Source organism: Pelodiscus sinensis, chromosome 1 (assembly GCF_049634645.1).
Source record: "Pelodiscus sinensis isolate JC-2024 chromosome 1, ASM4963464v1, whole genome shotgun sequence".
NCBI lineage: Eukaryota > Metazoa > Chordata > Testudines > Trionychidae > Pelodiscus > Pelodiscus sinensis.
In genome coordinates this window covers 102,980,126-102,997,871 of record NC_134711.1, presented here as the reverse complement: position 1 = coordinate 102,997,871, position 17,746 = coordinate 102,980,126, and the positions used below count along the sequence as shown (strand labels likewise).

General features: G+C 44.3%; 1 protein-coding gene across 9 annotated transcripts in view; it reads right to left on the bottom strand.

The window, feature by feature from the left end:
• Positions 1-16,878, bottom strand: part of DGKI (diacylglycerol kinase iota) — a 319,613-nt gene extending 302,735 nt beyond the window's left edge. For 8 of the 9 annotated variants that reach the window (XM_075940048.1, XM_075940058.1, XM_075940081.1 and 5 more), the window contains exon 1: positions 16,503-16,812. In XM_075940048.1, coding sequence (XP_075796163.1) covers positions 16,503-16,699 — 197 coding nt within the window. In that variant the 5' untranslated portion in view covers positions 16,700-16,812. Of the gene's footprint in view, positions 1-16,502 lie in introns of all 9 variants that reach the window. The other variant, XM_075940098.1, reaches the window with a different exon arrangement.
• Between the last annotated feature and the right edge of the window lie 868 nt (positions 16,879-17,746).

The window sequence follows — 17,746 nt, the reverse complement described above, 5'->3', positions numbered from 1 at the left end:
TCCTATCACAATCCTATCAAATCAGGTGACAGAATCATATTTGACTATCTCCCTCTTCCATTCGTGGGAAGGAGGAGAAAGAACAGTCCCAGTGAGAGAGAACAGTGGAGGTTTTTCCCTAAACTTTATTGCTACCTGATCTCTGGCACCTTTCCTAGATTTGAGATGAGAAATTGACATGAATTGCTGGGAGCCTAATGCACCACTTGGAAGTGAATTGACTGAGCCTTGTTTATATGGATGGCCATACTGTCAAAAGAAAAACAGCTGAACACTGCACTAGAAATCTGTCCTGGCTACAAGGAACAATCAGCAAACTCATCTGAGGTCTCTGTCTAAAAATGTGTAGGGCACAGGATAATCACAAAGGAATAGAAACTGATTTTTTTTAAAAAGAAAAAAGTCATGCATGAGTTCTGTGAAACAGACATCTTAGCTGGCAAGCACACATCTGGAATCACTTGTGTGGAACACTGGGCAACCCAGGGGCATGACACAAGAAGCTGTTTCCCACTGGAAACCATGCACCCCAGCCCGATGGAATCGAACTGGGAAGCAGAGGTGCATCTCTTGGTTAGTGTCACTGGTGATGCCAGTCTTCCCAAAGGGGAAAAACAAGGGCAAGGCCACGGACTTTGTCATGAGCCAACATAGCTGAGCCCACTAGTTAGTATTGCATGGCAGGGGCACAGACAGTCTCCACAGGCCCCTGGGCAAGGTGTGGGGGGGCAGCTCTGCACTCTCAGAAGAAGCAGAGCCTCAGGCAGAGGGAGCATGGCCAGGGCAACAAGCCCTGAGTGCTACCCGGAGTTCACCACACTGGCCCCCCAGGCAGCCCTCAGGAGTGCACTGCACCCCATTCATCCCCACTCCTTAGTGCTTTCTGGAGCACACACCATGGCACTTCAACAGTGATTTAAAGGGCCCAGGACTCTGACCACTACCACAGCCGCAGTAACAGCAGCCAGGGCTGGCCCAAGCCATTTTGGTGCCCCGGGCCTGGGCACATGGTGCCGCCCCTGGGCGCACAGCGCATGCACGGACCCACCCCTGGGGCTCAGGCTCACCCCCCTAGGGAGCACGGGTCTGCCCCCAGGGCGCACGGCGCATGTGCTGCCCAGCCCACCCTGGTCACCTCGCCTGGCCATGCAGGGCCCCACGACCGTGGGGGGAGGGGCGCTGCTGGCCGACGCCACGGGGATGAGGGGGGGCTGGCGCCGCGGGAGCTGGGTGCGTGACACCTGGTGGCAGCTATAAGGGATGCTGCGTGCCCCTTACAGCTGCCATCAGGCGCCTCCCATCGGTGGGCACCCCGGGCAGCTGCCCGGCACACCCACCCCTTAGTCCGGCCCTGACAGCAGCGATAGTCAAGAGCTCTGGGCCCCTCTGAATCAGCAGGCTCCAGGGCAATTACCCCCTTTTGCACCTGCCCCTGTCAGCTGGTGCATGGCTGTATCCTTTCCAAACGGTGGTGGAACTGCCCCCACAGTATATATTCCCCTTCAGAGCCAGCCACAATTCCTCTAGCCATCCTTGCAGTGTCCCCACATGCTTCTCTAATGTGAACTTAAAACTACAGTCTATTCCATAGCATGCAACCGTTTCCTCCAGCTTTGAACTCAGCCACTTGGGAGACAGGCTAGCTCAGGGAATTGATAGTGAGGGAAGAGGACTTTCATCTCTAAGACATTGGCTTGATTGCAGAACAAACTAACAGTGTCTGAAAATGATCAGTTAGCAGCTTTGTAAAATGAATGATTGGTCTTAGTCCAAATTCTAATGGACCGAATATTACAGCTGACACCATCTCCTAACCCCCACACCAGTGTAGTCAGTTTTTGGTCTCTCTTGCTTAGAAATAGAAACCGGGTAGCCCTCGATCTGCTGCTGACAATGGTGCAGGTGTAGCACTGTCAGCCCCTGGTTATCGGCAGGCAGGATCAAACCTGGAGCCTCTGGAGCTAATTGCATGAGCCTCTGCAGCATGAGCTAAAAGCCACATGGCTCTTAGCTCAGGCTTTAGAACACACTCATTGTTCTCTCTGAGTGGTCTCCGTGCCACTAGATGGAACAGAACACCACAAGGTGTGCGGGTTACAAACATTGCACAGAGTGCATACCATTGGCAATGGTGCCAAGCCATCAATGCTGGACCCTCCTGGTGCAAGAGCTGGCCCCAAAGAAGTGTCAAGGAGAAGCAGCTCTGGCAGCCTCCTGGCCACTCCCATTTGACCCCTGTGGTCCCTCCATCAAAAGGTGGGGGAGCCCCTTTGGGACCAAATTTGAGCAGGCAGTGGGGCAGCCAGTACTGCTCCTCCTTGCCACAGCTAAGGTAACAGTTTCAACACCAGTCATCCCCTCTCCCCAGGGGCCTGCCTGGCCTCTCCCCACTTCCAGCAGGACTTAGTGAATGCTTCAAGACCCCTGCTACAAGTAAGGAGAGCTGTGGAGTGCCTTCATGGGGGATCCCTCTGAAAAAGGGCATCAGGGAGGCCTGCCGCATGCCGAATGAAAAATTTCTGGGGGCTCCCTGACTGGTCATAGGAAGGAATGACGAGTCATCTTGGCAATATGATAACCTATATCACAGAAGCATGAAATGAAAGCTATCATATCAGTCTGAAAGGCAGTAGCTGAACCAGATCTCCAGGGCCAAAAATAGCCCATCAAGGCTCCCAATAGCACCAAACAATAATGAGACTAATGTTCAAATTGCTACTTTGTCTGGCCTGTTATTTGCTTGTAGCACAGATCCAGGTTGCAATATGACACAGGATTCTCTGCACAGATAGTTTCCAGCATTTTTCCACAACAGCTTTATAAACGAGAGAGAAAAAGGGGTGCTTTTTTGTCAAAGGGAGAGGGATAGATTTCTACCATACTGATTGGGGAAACTCCAGAATCAGGCTCTCTCACTTGTCTATTATAAATAAGGTGCCCATACCAATTTGTGATCACTGCAACATACCCTGTCTTTTTAGGGCTTGAGGAATTGCATAACCGCAAACGTAACATATTGAGGAAGGGGGCAGCTTATGCTGAGCTTCCTGACACTAAAGTCACGGGACAGCACTGAACTCTCAAACCTATTCCAGCCACAGGAGAGGGGAAGAAGCTGGTCTTAAGCAGGTTCAACAACAAATATAGACGTTCATTATGGAATGTGAAGTGCAGTACGTGCACATGTGTGTTTTTCATCCACGTCTCCACAAACAGCTTCTATGCAACTCGGGGTACACCACACTGTGCACAGAGCATAACTCTACTGATAACCATTAGAAAGCAGCAGGAAGGACAATTGACAAATTCCAGGCAAGCAAAGCAACAAGCCAGGGAGTAAACACTGAGAACTAGAGTGCCAGGGAGAGAGGCAGAGATAGAGACAGACAGAGACAGAGGGTCTAGACAAGGAGAAGGGAGGGCACTGAGAAATCAAATGTTCTATCCTGATTGAAAATGTGCAGGAAACAAAATAAGAAATTATTCAACCCAAAGCAAAATAGATTGGCCTGGAAGAAAGAGTGACAGCTGAAGCTGCTGGCTACCTGGAGAGGCAAAATGAAAAATAAAGCATGTCTTTCCTCTGATCTGACACAAAGCCCAATGCCCCTAAAGATTCAGGCTACTTGGGCACTGCTGACTCCTTCGTCAATGTCACTTAAATCACAGAAAGGCCTTCCGCACCACAGTGGGGTGGAAAGTCCTGTGACTCTGAGTAGCAGAGATTACACAGGTACTGGACACAAAACATCCCTCCAGGTAAAGTTATCAAAGGCGCTTTGCTTCCAGTCTGTGCAGGTTTGTACATAGCCCCTACTTTTCACTTTATGTTTCAGCATCCAGTGATCCTCAAAACTCACAATGAAACTTGCTCGCAACCAAGGAGTTGAACTTGGTCTTGTGTGAAAGCCAGGGGTCTTAACTAGTGTAAATGGTGGATTCTCTGTAACTGAAGTTTTTAAATCAAGATTTGAGGACTTCTGTAACTCAGCCAGAGGTTGTAAGCCTATTGCAGCAGTGGGTGGGTGAGATCCTGTGGCCTGCAATGTGCAGGAGGTCAGATTGGATGATCATAATGGTCTCTTCTGGCCATGAAGTCGAAGTTGTGACTCAGTCTCCTAGAGTGTGATTCAAAACCATAACAGCCTAAAATGCACAAAACCTGAGGACATGACCCTGCAAGCTCCCCACACATGGAAATCCACTGACATCAGTGGGAGAGATCCACACACAGAAACTCCATAAGATCTAGTCCTTAGTTTGTAATGAAATCCAGTGGGTTTTCCCAACAAAAATTTTCTCACAGACATACACTGGGGATCATTTGGTAATTAGGTAAGTGCGTAAGAACTACCCTCATTACAACCCCCAGAGGAAACTCATTAGCAGGCTAATGATAAAAAGTAATGATACAGTACGTGGTGGGAAAGCATTCTTTCATATTTTTATGCTAAAAAGCTTGAAAGCCATTTCATTTTCTCTCTGCCCGTACTCTCAGAGGTGTCCCAGCACCCTGGAGAGTACAACGAACAGCGTAAGGGACCAATTTCTAAACATAGTGGGATTCTAAGTGGCACACCTCTCATCAGCTTTGATAGGATATGTGCACTTCAACCTTCGCCTGCCATGCACCATTCTGAACATGTACCCCAAAGAGTCAAATTCCCACATGGCATACTCTTTGGAAAGAACTATCAGGTATGTGATTTCATTTCACCTTTAAGAAAAATCTAGTGCCTGAGAACTTGTTTGGGGAGTGAAGGAACCTGACATACAAAGCCTTTCCATATTTCACAAGCAAAAAATTTATACAAAAGGGTGGAATTTAAAAAAAACTCAAAAGTTTCTTCCTGTGAAGACTAAACATGTCCCAGCCAGAACTTCTGCCGCTCAGCGCTCACTCCTCTTACACACTTGACTAGAGATAGCCTATTCCATATGCACATGGAAATCATTCTGGCAGTGAAAATGTGCATGAGTTTTAAGGGAATAGCCACTTCTTAAACTGAGTGAAGGTGATGATAGAGGGTATTTGCCTCCCTGCCCTTCTGAGAGATGAGCCCAACAAGGTCTCCTCTCCTAGTTCCTGCCAGCCAAGCATTTCTCAAGAAAACCAGAAATGGAGCCCATGTCTCTCAAATGAGAGTGCAGGGTTCCTACCATCAGAAAAATGGCCCATCCCTGCAATGCAGTCTTTAAAATAGATCCACATCATGTAACTCAGCCCTGTTCTAGGGGCATTGGCCACTGTCTCCTGCGCATTTACACACTGTTTTTCATGAAGTCAGTGCTAGTGAAATGTGCATAACTAGAAGCTCAAAAGACTGAAATCCTGCGTGCACTTGTGCCCTGTATTCATTCACACAGGTTTAGAATGGGAGATGGCAGAGGAAATTATTATGCTTCATTCCCAACCAAATGTATTCCCGTTCCATCCTGGGCTTTGCAGATGAAATTATTGATAAGAACAGCCTTTTCATAGAGGTGTTCTGGAGGACCTAATAGTTCTTTTCCATCACTTCTGTGATTTAGGAGTCCTCTCTCACAACCCACCCAACAGCCTTTGGATGGAAATGGTCTTTGCCACTACCAGCCAGAGCTGGCTTTGAACTGGTAGCCAGGAGATGAGACGCTTTGGATTTCATTCCCGATCCCAACAGCTCATCCCCAATTTACAATTCCAAGACTCTCTGGCCTTTCCAAAAATGTCACACAGAAAATATCAGAGCAGTGTCAGAGTATTTCCCAGGTCAAAAGGCACCTTCCTTCTATCAAGAAAATAACAGAACTGTAGCCAATAGGCATGAATTCCTTACACCTAGTTAGGAAGCATTTAATAAAGCTGCTAGGTCTTTATCTTCACTCTGAATCATCTTAGTGTACTACTTGCAGGGCCTCGGAAATCTGGGACACTACAAGCAACCCAATGGTGGCCTACAGCTAATATAGTTCTTTAAAAATGAACTGCCACAATTGTTCAACATGCAAAATAATTTGAAGACAAAAATCTTACAAAGTGCATGCCACTAATGAGATGAAGTGATAATGTTCTTGCACCTGCCTGCCCTCTGACTCTCTCCTCCCACATTTTTTCTGAAAGTTGCTGTCTTGATTCTTTTCTTTCCTTTTGAAGTGAATGAGCAGTTTTGCAGTTAAAGGCATACAATTCAAAGTCGGGGCTCTAAGTTCTATTCCCAGTTTTGTCACAGACTGCGTGTGTGACCTTGAGCAAGTCTCTTTATCCTTCAGCATCTCAGTTTTCCCCATTTATAAAATGGGGATATTACTCCCCTACCACAGAGAGACATTTGTATAGTTTAACTAATTCTTTTTAAATCACCTTGAGAATATTGGGTGGAGCATGACAGAGAAGTGTCTATTTTGAGGCTTGTGAAAGTGAGGAGCCAATCATACCTGGATCAAACTGACAAGACAGCAAATACAGTACTGCCCCTCCCGTTGAAAATCTTCCATCACACGAAGTCCTGATCCCCCACAGTAATCCACATACAAGGCTCTCCTCAGCAGAGATTTCCAAGAGAACCAAATTGTGTAATTGCTTTGTAATATGAACAAATCTTCACTGTCAGACAAGGAACCTACCCAAAAATGTCACACAGAGAATATCAAATTGCATAGCTACTTTCAATCTTATTTCAAAATAGTTTATTTTGAAATTTGGCGCTGTCTATATAGCACTTATTTAGAATTAAATCACTATTCCAAAATGTCCCTTACTCCTCGTGGAACGAGGTTTGCAGGGTAGTCGGAATAGCGAGCCCGTTATATTTCGAAATAACGGGTGTGCTCAAAAGACGCAGAATCCCAAAATAACACTGACGTGTAGATATAGCCTCAAAGACCATCCCAGTGTCCAAAAGCACCAAGAAAATAACAGTCCTATAGCCAATGGGTCATGAATTATTTACAGCCAGTTAGGAAGCATTTTATAAAGCTGCTAGTTCTATATAAAAAGACTCCCTAACAATCTTCTCCGTTCTGTCCCCCCAAAATGCTACATTTTGTGTACATCTAGAGGGTAAAATGAGGTTTCAAAAAGACAATGGACCAACATATGAACTCACTGATATTTCTCATCTTTCATGGGTGAAAACATACAGATAAAGCTAGGCCATCCAGGTTTCTCCTCTGGAAGTTCAAGATGCTAGTCATTCAGACACCCAGGTAGAGAAATTATTCTGAAATTCTTATATCATGGAAGAACCAGTGGTAGGAAGCAAGGCAAGGAACCAATCAAATGCATTCATTTCCCTTTACTGAGGCTAGCTAGCTGGTGCCAAATTGGGATGTGAAAGGAAAGAGAAAAGAAAGAAAAAGGAGCCATCTAAAATAGAGAACCTTAATCAGATTGCTCTGAAGTTGTTAGTTGTCAGTCCTGTGATAAGACCCTTCTTGGCACAACACCTTTGATCAGAAATGAGGCCAAAGGCCTTCACTCTGAAGTCTCTGAGCAAAAACATTAACATTCTAACTATGTATCAGCACAGCTGAAAGGAAAGCTGAATAAAAGAAAACCACAGTAATCCATACACAAAGGTTACCGAAACAATGGTTGCTAATGATGTCCCCTCTCATTCATCTATATACATTCACATAAAGTGCATATGTACAGAACCCAAGGGATACACAGCCCAGACCTATGTTCCAACACGCAAAGGCTGTCCCCACACACTAAGCCCAATAAAGTTTTAGCATAGAGCTAAGTTATCTCCCCAGCACACGGACACATCACAGATTGGGGACTGGACTCGACCTCTCGAGGTCCCTTCCAGTCCTAGTATTCTATGATTACTTTTACCACACACAAACAGCTGACAAAATACATAGCACAGGTCAAACATACATACTATACTTACACCGGTCACACACCTTCCTCCTGCATACACGGGAAGTTATTCACACATCATGCCTACTCACACAAACAGCACCCCATAGAATCATAGAATAATAGGACTGGAAGGGAACTCGAGAGGTCATCGAGTCCAGCCCCCCGCCCTCAAGGTAGGACCAAGCTCCGTCTAGATCATCCCTGACAGATGACTATCTAACCTGTTCTTAAATATCTCCAGAGAGGGAGATTCCACCACCTCCCTTGGAAATTTATTCCAATATTTGACCACCCTGACAGTTAGGAATTTTTTCCTAATGTCCAATCTAAACCTCCCCTGCTGCACTTTAAGCCCATTACTCCTTGTCCTGTCCTCAGAAATTATTCCTCACAACCCCATGGGCACAGACTCCTACAACTTCTGTGAACACACACATGCACGAAAACACACTCTGTTTTCTCTATTTTTTAAATTTTCCACTCTTCATCTCCACTCATGCCACCCCTAGACAGGTTCTCTCTGATGCGGGTGATGATGGGTCAAATTGCTGAGAGCTACCAGAGCTCGGGAAAGAAATCCCATTAGGGCACTCAGATGAACAATGTGATTGTGCTACTGTGACACTCCAGCCAAAACATGGTGTGCAAAGCCTTGCAGACCAACACCAGTGAACGTGGATTCCTCTTCCCCATACCCCCATTTCATTTCAAGACAAGACTGCAGCTAGAAGAAGCTGCCAAGAGAGCTGTAAGTCTCTCCTGCCTGTTTTGTTTTTTAATATCTGGGAAAGCCTTTGACTGATTATCACTGTCACATGGTAGGACAGTGCTGGATTTACAGCAAAATAAGCCAGAGAATTAGTGAGTTGGAAAAGCACAGAAGGTAGTTTTGCATATTCGTGTCAGCTTCCCAGCAGCCAGACCACATAGCCAAGTTCAACCAAATAAAAAGCTGTCAGGAGCCACATGAGGCTGCATGCAAATCATTTTGTCAACACTGACACTGTCTTGGGTGATATGTGTGGATTATTGGATTATGTACTCCATGGGAATAACAATAATGAAGGTGTTCTCACCCTGTGTGGCATGGATTCAGCTCTCATTAGCTTATGCTTTTCACCTGGGGCAGTTGCCAGGCAATCGTAGACTACTGTTTTGTATCTACACTCAGTAACACTTTATTATGCATTTATACAGGCCCCAATTCAGCAAATCAGCTAAGCATCAGCTTAATTTAGAGCAGTTCCACTGCAGTCATTATAACTACTTATGTTCTTAAAATTAAGCTTACACAAACACTATACATTGCTGAATCTGTGCCATGGTGACTTTTGTCCAAGAATATTACAGAGGTTTCCAAAAACGAACATGTATTATTTCCATTTATCAAGTGGGGCAAATGAGATACAGGGATTACATTTTCAAAAGTGGCCATTAATTTTAGGTGCCCATACTGAGATATCCAAGGCCTGATTTTTAGCTGGGCACTCACAACTCCAAAATGAAATCAAAAGATGTTATGGGCACTCAACATCTTTGAAAATCAGACCCCATACACATTAAGGTGGGTACCTCAAAGCTAAAACACCCCACTGAAAGTTTTGGATCAAGTACTTTATTCCAACCGTTATACAGCAAGTCACTGGCAGAACTTGGAGTAGAACTCTGGTCTCCTAAGAGCCACACTTAAATCTCTAGATACTTGACCATGTTAAAGCGGCGAGGAGTCCTGTGGCACCTTATAGACTAACTGAAGTGTAGGAGCATAAGCTTTCGTGGGCAAAGACCCACTTCGTCAGATGCATGTTGATAGATTTCCACTCCATACGGCTAAATGCAGTGCCTTGCATGGTGTTACTTGACCATGTTACTTGTCCATGATACTTGACCATGTTACTTGTCTGACCTGCTATGGAGCTGGTGCAATTTACCCACTGTAATTCTCTAACATCATGGCCCACTGCACTGCTATGCCACTAAATCAGTCATCTTGAAAGTGTGTGTCACAAAGCAAAACAGAAAAGGAGGGAGAATATAGAAAAGGGGAAGGATTAAATGATGTACATTTTAAGAAAACAAGTCCTACGGGGAAAATGCAATCAAAACATTTACCCCGTGGGATATTAAAATTATCCTGCATTAGTACAGCACTAAACTAGAAAATTTAATGTTTTTCCCCATTTCTTATTTTTAGGATTCACAGAAAGTGAATGCATTAAAGTTCCCAAGTGAGTGGAAAGTTTTAAAAGCAACTGAAAACTTGATGGGTTGGATCGCAAAAAGCAACTACCCCAGAGTAAGACTATTTAGCCATGGTATTATTTGTGCCTCTGAACTGTCATAGCCTCTCTTCATTGCAGAACTTAGCACCTCCACCTCCTTTCACAAAGCATTATAAATAGTTTGAGAGAGACTCTTTGGAGGCCTCACCATGTGTTCAAAAGCATGAAGTTGATGTATTTTGCAGTAAAGTATAAAAAAGTGGTAATGCTTCAAGGTGGAAAGCAAAGTAACTTGAAACATCATATGTTAGTGTATCCCATAACATTGTTATGTGAAGCTCTGCAGAGGAAAGTGTAAGTGACTGGCATGGGATTGAGACAATACTTGGAACTTACTTTTTGACATGAGTTAAAGGATAAAAAAATCATCTCCTGCCATTTGATACAGGATTGCCTCTCTAATTCACACTGCTGACTGGGAGACCCATTAAGGATTAGATAATGTTAAGAATAAGCAAACAACATGATTAAAAGATCAAAGGTACTCCATCACAGAAGGTTTTCTATTTTATTTTGACAAATATAATTCTGTTTTAATTATTTACAATGCTTCATGGTACACTAGTAAATGTGCTGTCATATTCCATAAAAGTAAAAAAATCTTAGTAGTACGAGATGTCATCAAGCACTACCTCTACTGCTCAATTTTAGCTGAGAAGTGAAGTGATACCTACAGGAGTTTTATGAGAATTATCATGTTTGCAAGTAAGTGACATGAGAATTACAGAGCTTCTGTTCTATTCTTTGCAATTCTTTTTGTAGTCCACAAAGCCCTGAACCCCAAACTTACCTAGCCAAGTATTCCTCCCACATAAATCATTGTGGTATCAAAGTGCCTCATGGTCTTTGCCATGTATCAGTCAGTGACTAGTTCCATCTGACCAGAGCCTCCCTGGGTTTTGTGGCCATTGCCAACAAATAATAACCATGGAAATTCCAACTGCCAATTTTAGAGAGTCACTTTTCTGAGTGGAACTAGATTTTAAACTGACTCAGTGACACAAAAACACCACCTCCAACCACTTTCATTAGTAAAACTGAAACAACATTGTTTCCTATCAGGGCAGGCTGCATTAGCCAAATACAATGCATGATGACTGAGAAACCAGGCCACTACATATTAGCACTGCAGGGCTCACTCATTGTAGCTCCTATGGCATGGTCCATATCTCCTTGACAAACCTCTGAGGGAAAGCCATACACCTCTAGGGTTTCTAATGTTTGTCTAACATGCCGTTGAATAAAGATTCTCTCAATTAGGTCAAGGTGAAGACAGAATTAAATCGATGGACTACATAACCTACACCACAGGAAAATTCTTTGGTGAATTTAACTTTTAAAATGGGGCAATTGACAACTTTTAGACAAACAGAAAACCTTTCCTTCATATTTCACGTGTCAAATCCATCAGATTTGTATTACTACTAAATATTAGAAGTGAAAGAAGTTAAAGTCAATTCGCTTGTCAAGATTTATGTTCCTTGTCTACTTTTTAATATTTCTCTCCACTCTAATTATGAAACGCCACTTAAATAATTGAAAACCAAGAGTAGTGCACTTTCACTAGAGTAGATCCATCAATGGCTATTAGCCAATATGGGCAGGAATGGTCTTTGCAGGCTGTTTGTCAGAAGCTGGAAATGGGTGACAAAGGATGGATCACTTGATGATTAGCTGTTCTGTTCATTCCCCCTGGGGTCCTGGAATTGGTTACTGTTGGAAGACAGGATACTGAGCTAAGTGGACCTTTGCTCTGACACAGTATAGCCACTCTTATGTTTGTACTCAGTTTCATTTTAAGGGTTTTAAACCTGCTATGGTTTGGAGATTCAAATGTGTCAGGATGATGTCTATCTCCTTTAGTGGAAACATTTCTACTGATTGTCACATTAGACAAAAGCTGTTTAACAAAAAAATAAAGTTTGAACGAAAGGTAAGTTGACAGTGTCCCCTTTAAATGAAATGATATGGTGTTTGCAGAGGCAAAATTCTAGCAAGTATTATGGGTGCGGGGCAGTAGGGGAACTTCCCCAGCAATTGTATGTGATAACATCCAAAGAACTCTACACTAATTAAATGTTCACATACGTCTTATTACTTTAGGGATAGTGCTCCTAGAAGGACCAGGTTTAGCAGAGCTTTTGCTTTGCAGGAGGAGCATCTATTTTTGCCAATTTCTGTGGAGGACAGAGATGAATTTTGCATTAAATCAATATATTTAAAAATTGATATTCTTCAATGTGTGAGCCCAGTATTCATATGTGGTTATTGAAGATACTTGCCACAATATTTGGGAAGTAAAAATCAACACTAAAATGACTATTGGGGTGCTAATATTACAATGTAAAAACCCAGCTATGGAAGACGATGTCCCAGTTTTGGTGCAAGAACTAGGATCACAAGGCAGACCATTTCCTTAAGCTTTCGTCTAGACTAAACAGCCATTGGACTGGCCACATATCCTTGAATTAGAGAAAATACCATACACATGCAGTGTTGCCAGAGAGATTGTATGACACATGGGAATTGATAGGTAAGGTCAAGCAGCAAAGCTCAGAGTTTATCTCACATAACCTGCAGAGTACTGAGACTACTCCAAGCCTGAAAATGACTAATCAAAGTTAGAAGGGCAAGTACTCCACCTGCAAATGAAGATCTACTTCAACTGAGTGTACATATGCACATATACATGCCCAAAATACACACTGTCTCATGCACAAGCACAGGTAAGTGCCAGATGCCCACTGCGTATGTGTATATAAATATATAATTGAAAGGAATACAGCAAGCAAACATCTAAGTGGCTTTTTGAATAAACAAAATGTTTCTTCCTCTAGTAGCTCTGCAAACCTTGCCTTGGTATAGACTCAATATGGTATATGAGAGTTGGCAACATAATACACTTAATTGATTTTGGAGCACTGAGTGCAACATGCCTATAGATGCAAAGCAATTTGTTTGTGGTCTTCTCTAAATCACAAACACTGATCAGATTTCACTACATAAAGGAACAAATATGTCTATGTATGCATACAAATTCATAGCCAATTTAATAAATAAATCCCTGCACTCAAATACATTGGCCATGTGAATGTAAACATTTACATCTAAACTAGGTTTATTATAGTTATGGCATAGCCCCTGGGAAACTAGCAAGTTATATTTTTACAGTAACTATGTAATTACCCTAACTAGATCTTCCTTATAATGAAAAAGTTGTTGCTTAGCAACTAAATGAGAGGCTAAAAGGAATGGAACTTAGAAAAAGTAACCAAAATTAATATACAACAAAAGCTGTATATGGCAGAAAAGAGGCATACGAAGTGCACATACAAATATTTTTTGTTTTCTTTTTTTCTTTTTCTTTCCCTGCCCTCCTTTGCTAAAAAGACATCTTACCCCCATCCCTCTCCACTCATATTTCACCTGGTCATTTGTCACCAGTGCAGTTTTTACATTTATTTGCATGGGTCTGGGCTATTTTAAGCATGTTCCTGCTGTATTCTTTTGATGTACCTATAAATACAGATGTTTGCTTGTGTGTCAATATAATACACACACACACACAAAGAGAACCCTTTGAATAATTTCTAATGTACTAGAGTGAAAAGAGTCCAAGTGCCAATATAAATAAAGTTTCCTGCACATTATACAGCCATTTGCATTTATAAATCCATTGCAACACCATAATTTGCAAAGAGAAAAAAGGTAGCAATTTTAAGAGGAAAAAACAAACTCACTAGCAGTGCTTTGTACAAGTCTTTGACTCTGGTGTTTGCTCTGTGGGTAATTGAAAGAAAGGAACATTCTTTGCAGGAAATCAGTTCCAAAAAAAGAAGTGTATGGAAATCCCAGGATGCATAGAAAAATTATTTTCCTTTCCTCAGTCTAAAACAAGCAGAAAGAATAATATGCCTCCAGAAACGGTTATTTAAATACTACTGAGAAAACCTCCCATTTCTAAAGTTCAAGACTTGCTGCCTGTTCATGCATTTGTGGAGAAAGTAGGGGAGGGGGGAGAAATCCTGTCATTCCTCCCTACCTATATTTATTATAAAACTCCTACGTACGCACAGTATAGAAATACAGAGGTCCCAATGAAAAGGAAGGCTACTCATATTTCACAATGCCAGTGAAAGTGAATATGTTACTAGTAGATTTGAACAGTTTCTCCAACAGTGTATAAGATATCCAAATCAATTAAATTAAATTAAAATATACAGCTTTAATTAAGAACTTTTTCAAATCTACTGGAGACCACATCTCTCTTTCCCCAGAAGCATGTTGGCTGGCAGATGTCAACATTTAGAACTGACCCTCCCTGTCTTATTAACCAGTGGAGTTCTCCGTCTTCAGCTGCAATTCGCATAAGTTGCAGCCACAAAATGGCAATTTAAAAAACACTACTGCAATAAAGTTACAAAAATATTGACAAATGACATATATACAAAATGTTCAAGAGAAAGCCAGTGTCACTCATTAAAGACAACCTAGGATGAATCACTTACAGCTTTACCCTCATCGGCTGAGCACTCACCCCTTATTGAAAATCAGAAGAAATATTCTCTACCCATACATGAAGTATTATTTAACTTCAAGTTTAACTATGGAGAGGCAACTTCTCCCTAGAAGTACAAAATTACATAATTTTAAAACACCATTGAGAGACAGAGACAGAGAGAGAGAGGAGAGAGAGAGGAGCATTTTTAACCGGAAGAATGTAAGGGGACAGCACAAGAGTATTTTTAAGAAGCACCTCAATGCTACTGAAAGTTGCTGACCTGACAGCCATGGACACAGAAGTCCTATTTTATTCTAAAGACATAATAAGGTAGCAGTTATATGAGTTTTTTCCACTCTCCATGTTAACGTGGTTTACCCCAACAAAGGTTCTGGGTCAGACTGTGTTGGGGTTTTTTGGAGGGGATTGAGGGAAAATATGTGGTTAATCATCTAAAATTAGACTGAGGCCACCAACTTCTCTGCTAAACACCTCTCAAATAATAACAGTTTTCAATAGTTACTAACTTGGGGGCAGATGCTTATTGGTAACCTAAAAAATGGAAGGACTCAATTAGCATGCCCTGAGTTATCAAGTCACAGAAATATGTTTGGAAAAAAGGAATCTAGTTGTTTGAGTATATGATGTAAATGCATTATGACAAAATGAAAAAAAAGTAATAAAAGCAACACCCCACTTCAGTTATATCAAATGCCCACACTTCCCAGGTGCTTGGACATACTTGGCCTTCAGTCTTCTGCCTCAAATATCAGTCAAGTTGTGTGGGTATTTGGCATAACCACCCCCACACCTTGTCATCTGCTAATGCTTACATAATGACTCATTGGTGGGTAGAGGAGGAGAGGGGAAAAAAGACTTGCTCTTCATGACACTTTCCAGAGAAACCAAAATCAGAAACAGCAATGCCTCAGGAAATGTATTTGTGTCCCATTTCTAATAAATGTTTTGAGGCCCAAGAAATTATAAGTAGCTTTAATTGTATTCTAAACAGTAACATTCAGGAATCACTCCACATGCTGACAGGTAGTATTTCTCACTCTCTTTGTAATCCCAAAGAGTTTGTTCCCCATCTCTCTCTTTCTCAAAATGTCCTCCACCTATTTGGAGGGTTTCTTTTTTAGTGTAATCCAGATTCATTGGGGAAAATAAAAGTAACTCAGGCAATTATGGTGCTGCCCTCCCGCTAATCCCTGACTGCAACATCATTCTGACAGTGTAACTCTCACAGCCTGCTGTCAGGGCACTCCATACAAACACTACATCATAACTAAAGAACTAGCTGCCACAAATGTAGCATGTTTCATGGACAAGCTTACACACATATATATACACAGGTATATACATACACACAGAGGAAAGACGCACACAATGCACAGACACTCACACAACACACACACACACACTATTTACATGTAAGAGTCTTGACATCAGCTTGAGCAAAAGATTATTTACTATGGCACTTTATATTGTAGCCCACTTGGGAAGCGTGGAATCTCTCCCCACCCCCAACCAACCCCATCACTGCCTCCCTCAAAGCTTTCTGTCTGCTCCAGGTGGCTGCCAGAGGGCTGCTCTGCGGGCTGTCGGAGATCCCTGCATCTCAGCCTGAGCGCCCTCACGGGCCCCTTCCTACCTGCTGGAGTGGCTCGAACTACCAACTTGGCGCCTCCTCTCCGCTCTGGCCAGGGAGGCAGGAACGCAGCGCTGAAGCGGGAGCTTGCAGCCGCCAGGGGAAACTTCCCAGGCTGGCGCTTGTGCCCAGGGATCCCCCCATCCCCTGCCAACCCCCAGACTCCGAGGCTGGTGCAAGGGGCGCGGGAACCCCCTCCCCTCGCCTGCCCTCACCCACCTGTAGGACACCTGCTTCCTGAAGGTTAAGCTCCGCAGCTTTTCTTCCAGGGATTCCTCCTTCTGGCCGGCGGTGCCCAGCTCCTCCTCGGCTGCGGCCCCTGAGCCCCTCGAGTCGCCGCCGCCTTCGGCTCCTCGGCAGCAGCTGCCGCTGCCAGCAGCCCCCTTGTCCTCCCCGGCTGCCGACGGGGGGTTCATTGCGGGGCCGGGCGGACAGCAGCCCCCCGGGGCCGGGGCAGCCGCAGGGAGCAGGCGGGGGGCAGGCGGCGGCTGCAGGCGCTGAGGTGGGGGCACAAGGACGGGGACGGGGCGGCGGCTGCAGCTGGAGCCGGGGCCCCTCACGGAGCCGCTCGCCGAGGAGGCTGCAAATGGCAGCACCTTCCCGCAGCATCCATCGGCGGCTGCACTGCAGCGGAGCATTGTGGGAAACTCCCTGCCGCCCCCTCCTCGCGGGCCAACCAGCGCCCGCCGCCTCCGCCTCCTGCCGCTCCCTCCTAGGACTGGAGCAGCGGCAGCATCGCCTCCAGCCGGGCCAGGGGCCGCTCGCTGGTCCGGGCGCTAGCGCCGAGAGCAATGCGCCCGGGGGGGGGGGGGGGATTTTTTCCCAAGGGCTAGCGTGTACATTGGAGTAAGTGTGTACACTGGAGGGGGAGTGCTGGAGCGTTTGGAAAGGGGAGGGGAGACATTTGGGAGTTAGGGTCCCCCTGCAGATTATAGGCCGATGGAAGGGAAGGGGAAGGGTCCCGGTGGAGCGTTTACCCAGGGGAAGGAAGAGGGGAGAATCACGGCTAGAGAAGCTGGTTAACTGGCTTTGCTCCCCTCCCCCCGCGCCCGCACAGTGGCCCAGCTCCTCCAGGGGATTTCTGACAGCTGCTGGGGGCAGATTTCCCGGGTGGAAAGGGGCAGTCGTTTCACCCGGGGTGCAGAGAGGGAGAGAAAAGGCTTCACGGGAACTGGCAGTGGCACCCGTTTCTCCTCTGTTAAATAGGAAAAACCACGCCCTAAAACAGCCTTCCTGCTTTAAGAAGTGTTGAAGGGAGGCACGGAGCAGCAATGAATTAAATATGTGCGCGTGGAAAAGCTCGCCACAAAACCTCTGTCTTTGCTGTACTCTTGGAGCTACATTAGACTTCCTAGAGATATGGCAAGGCTGTTGCCTTGATTTCTTCCTGAGATTTTGACTCTTCGCTTTTTCTTACTTAAGACATTGAAATCAAATCTGGTTTCTGCTACGACTAAACTAAG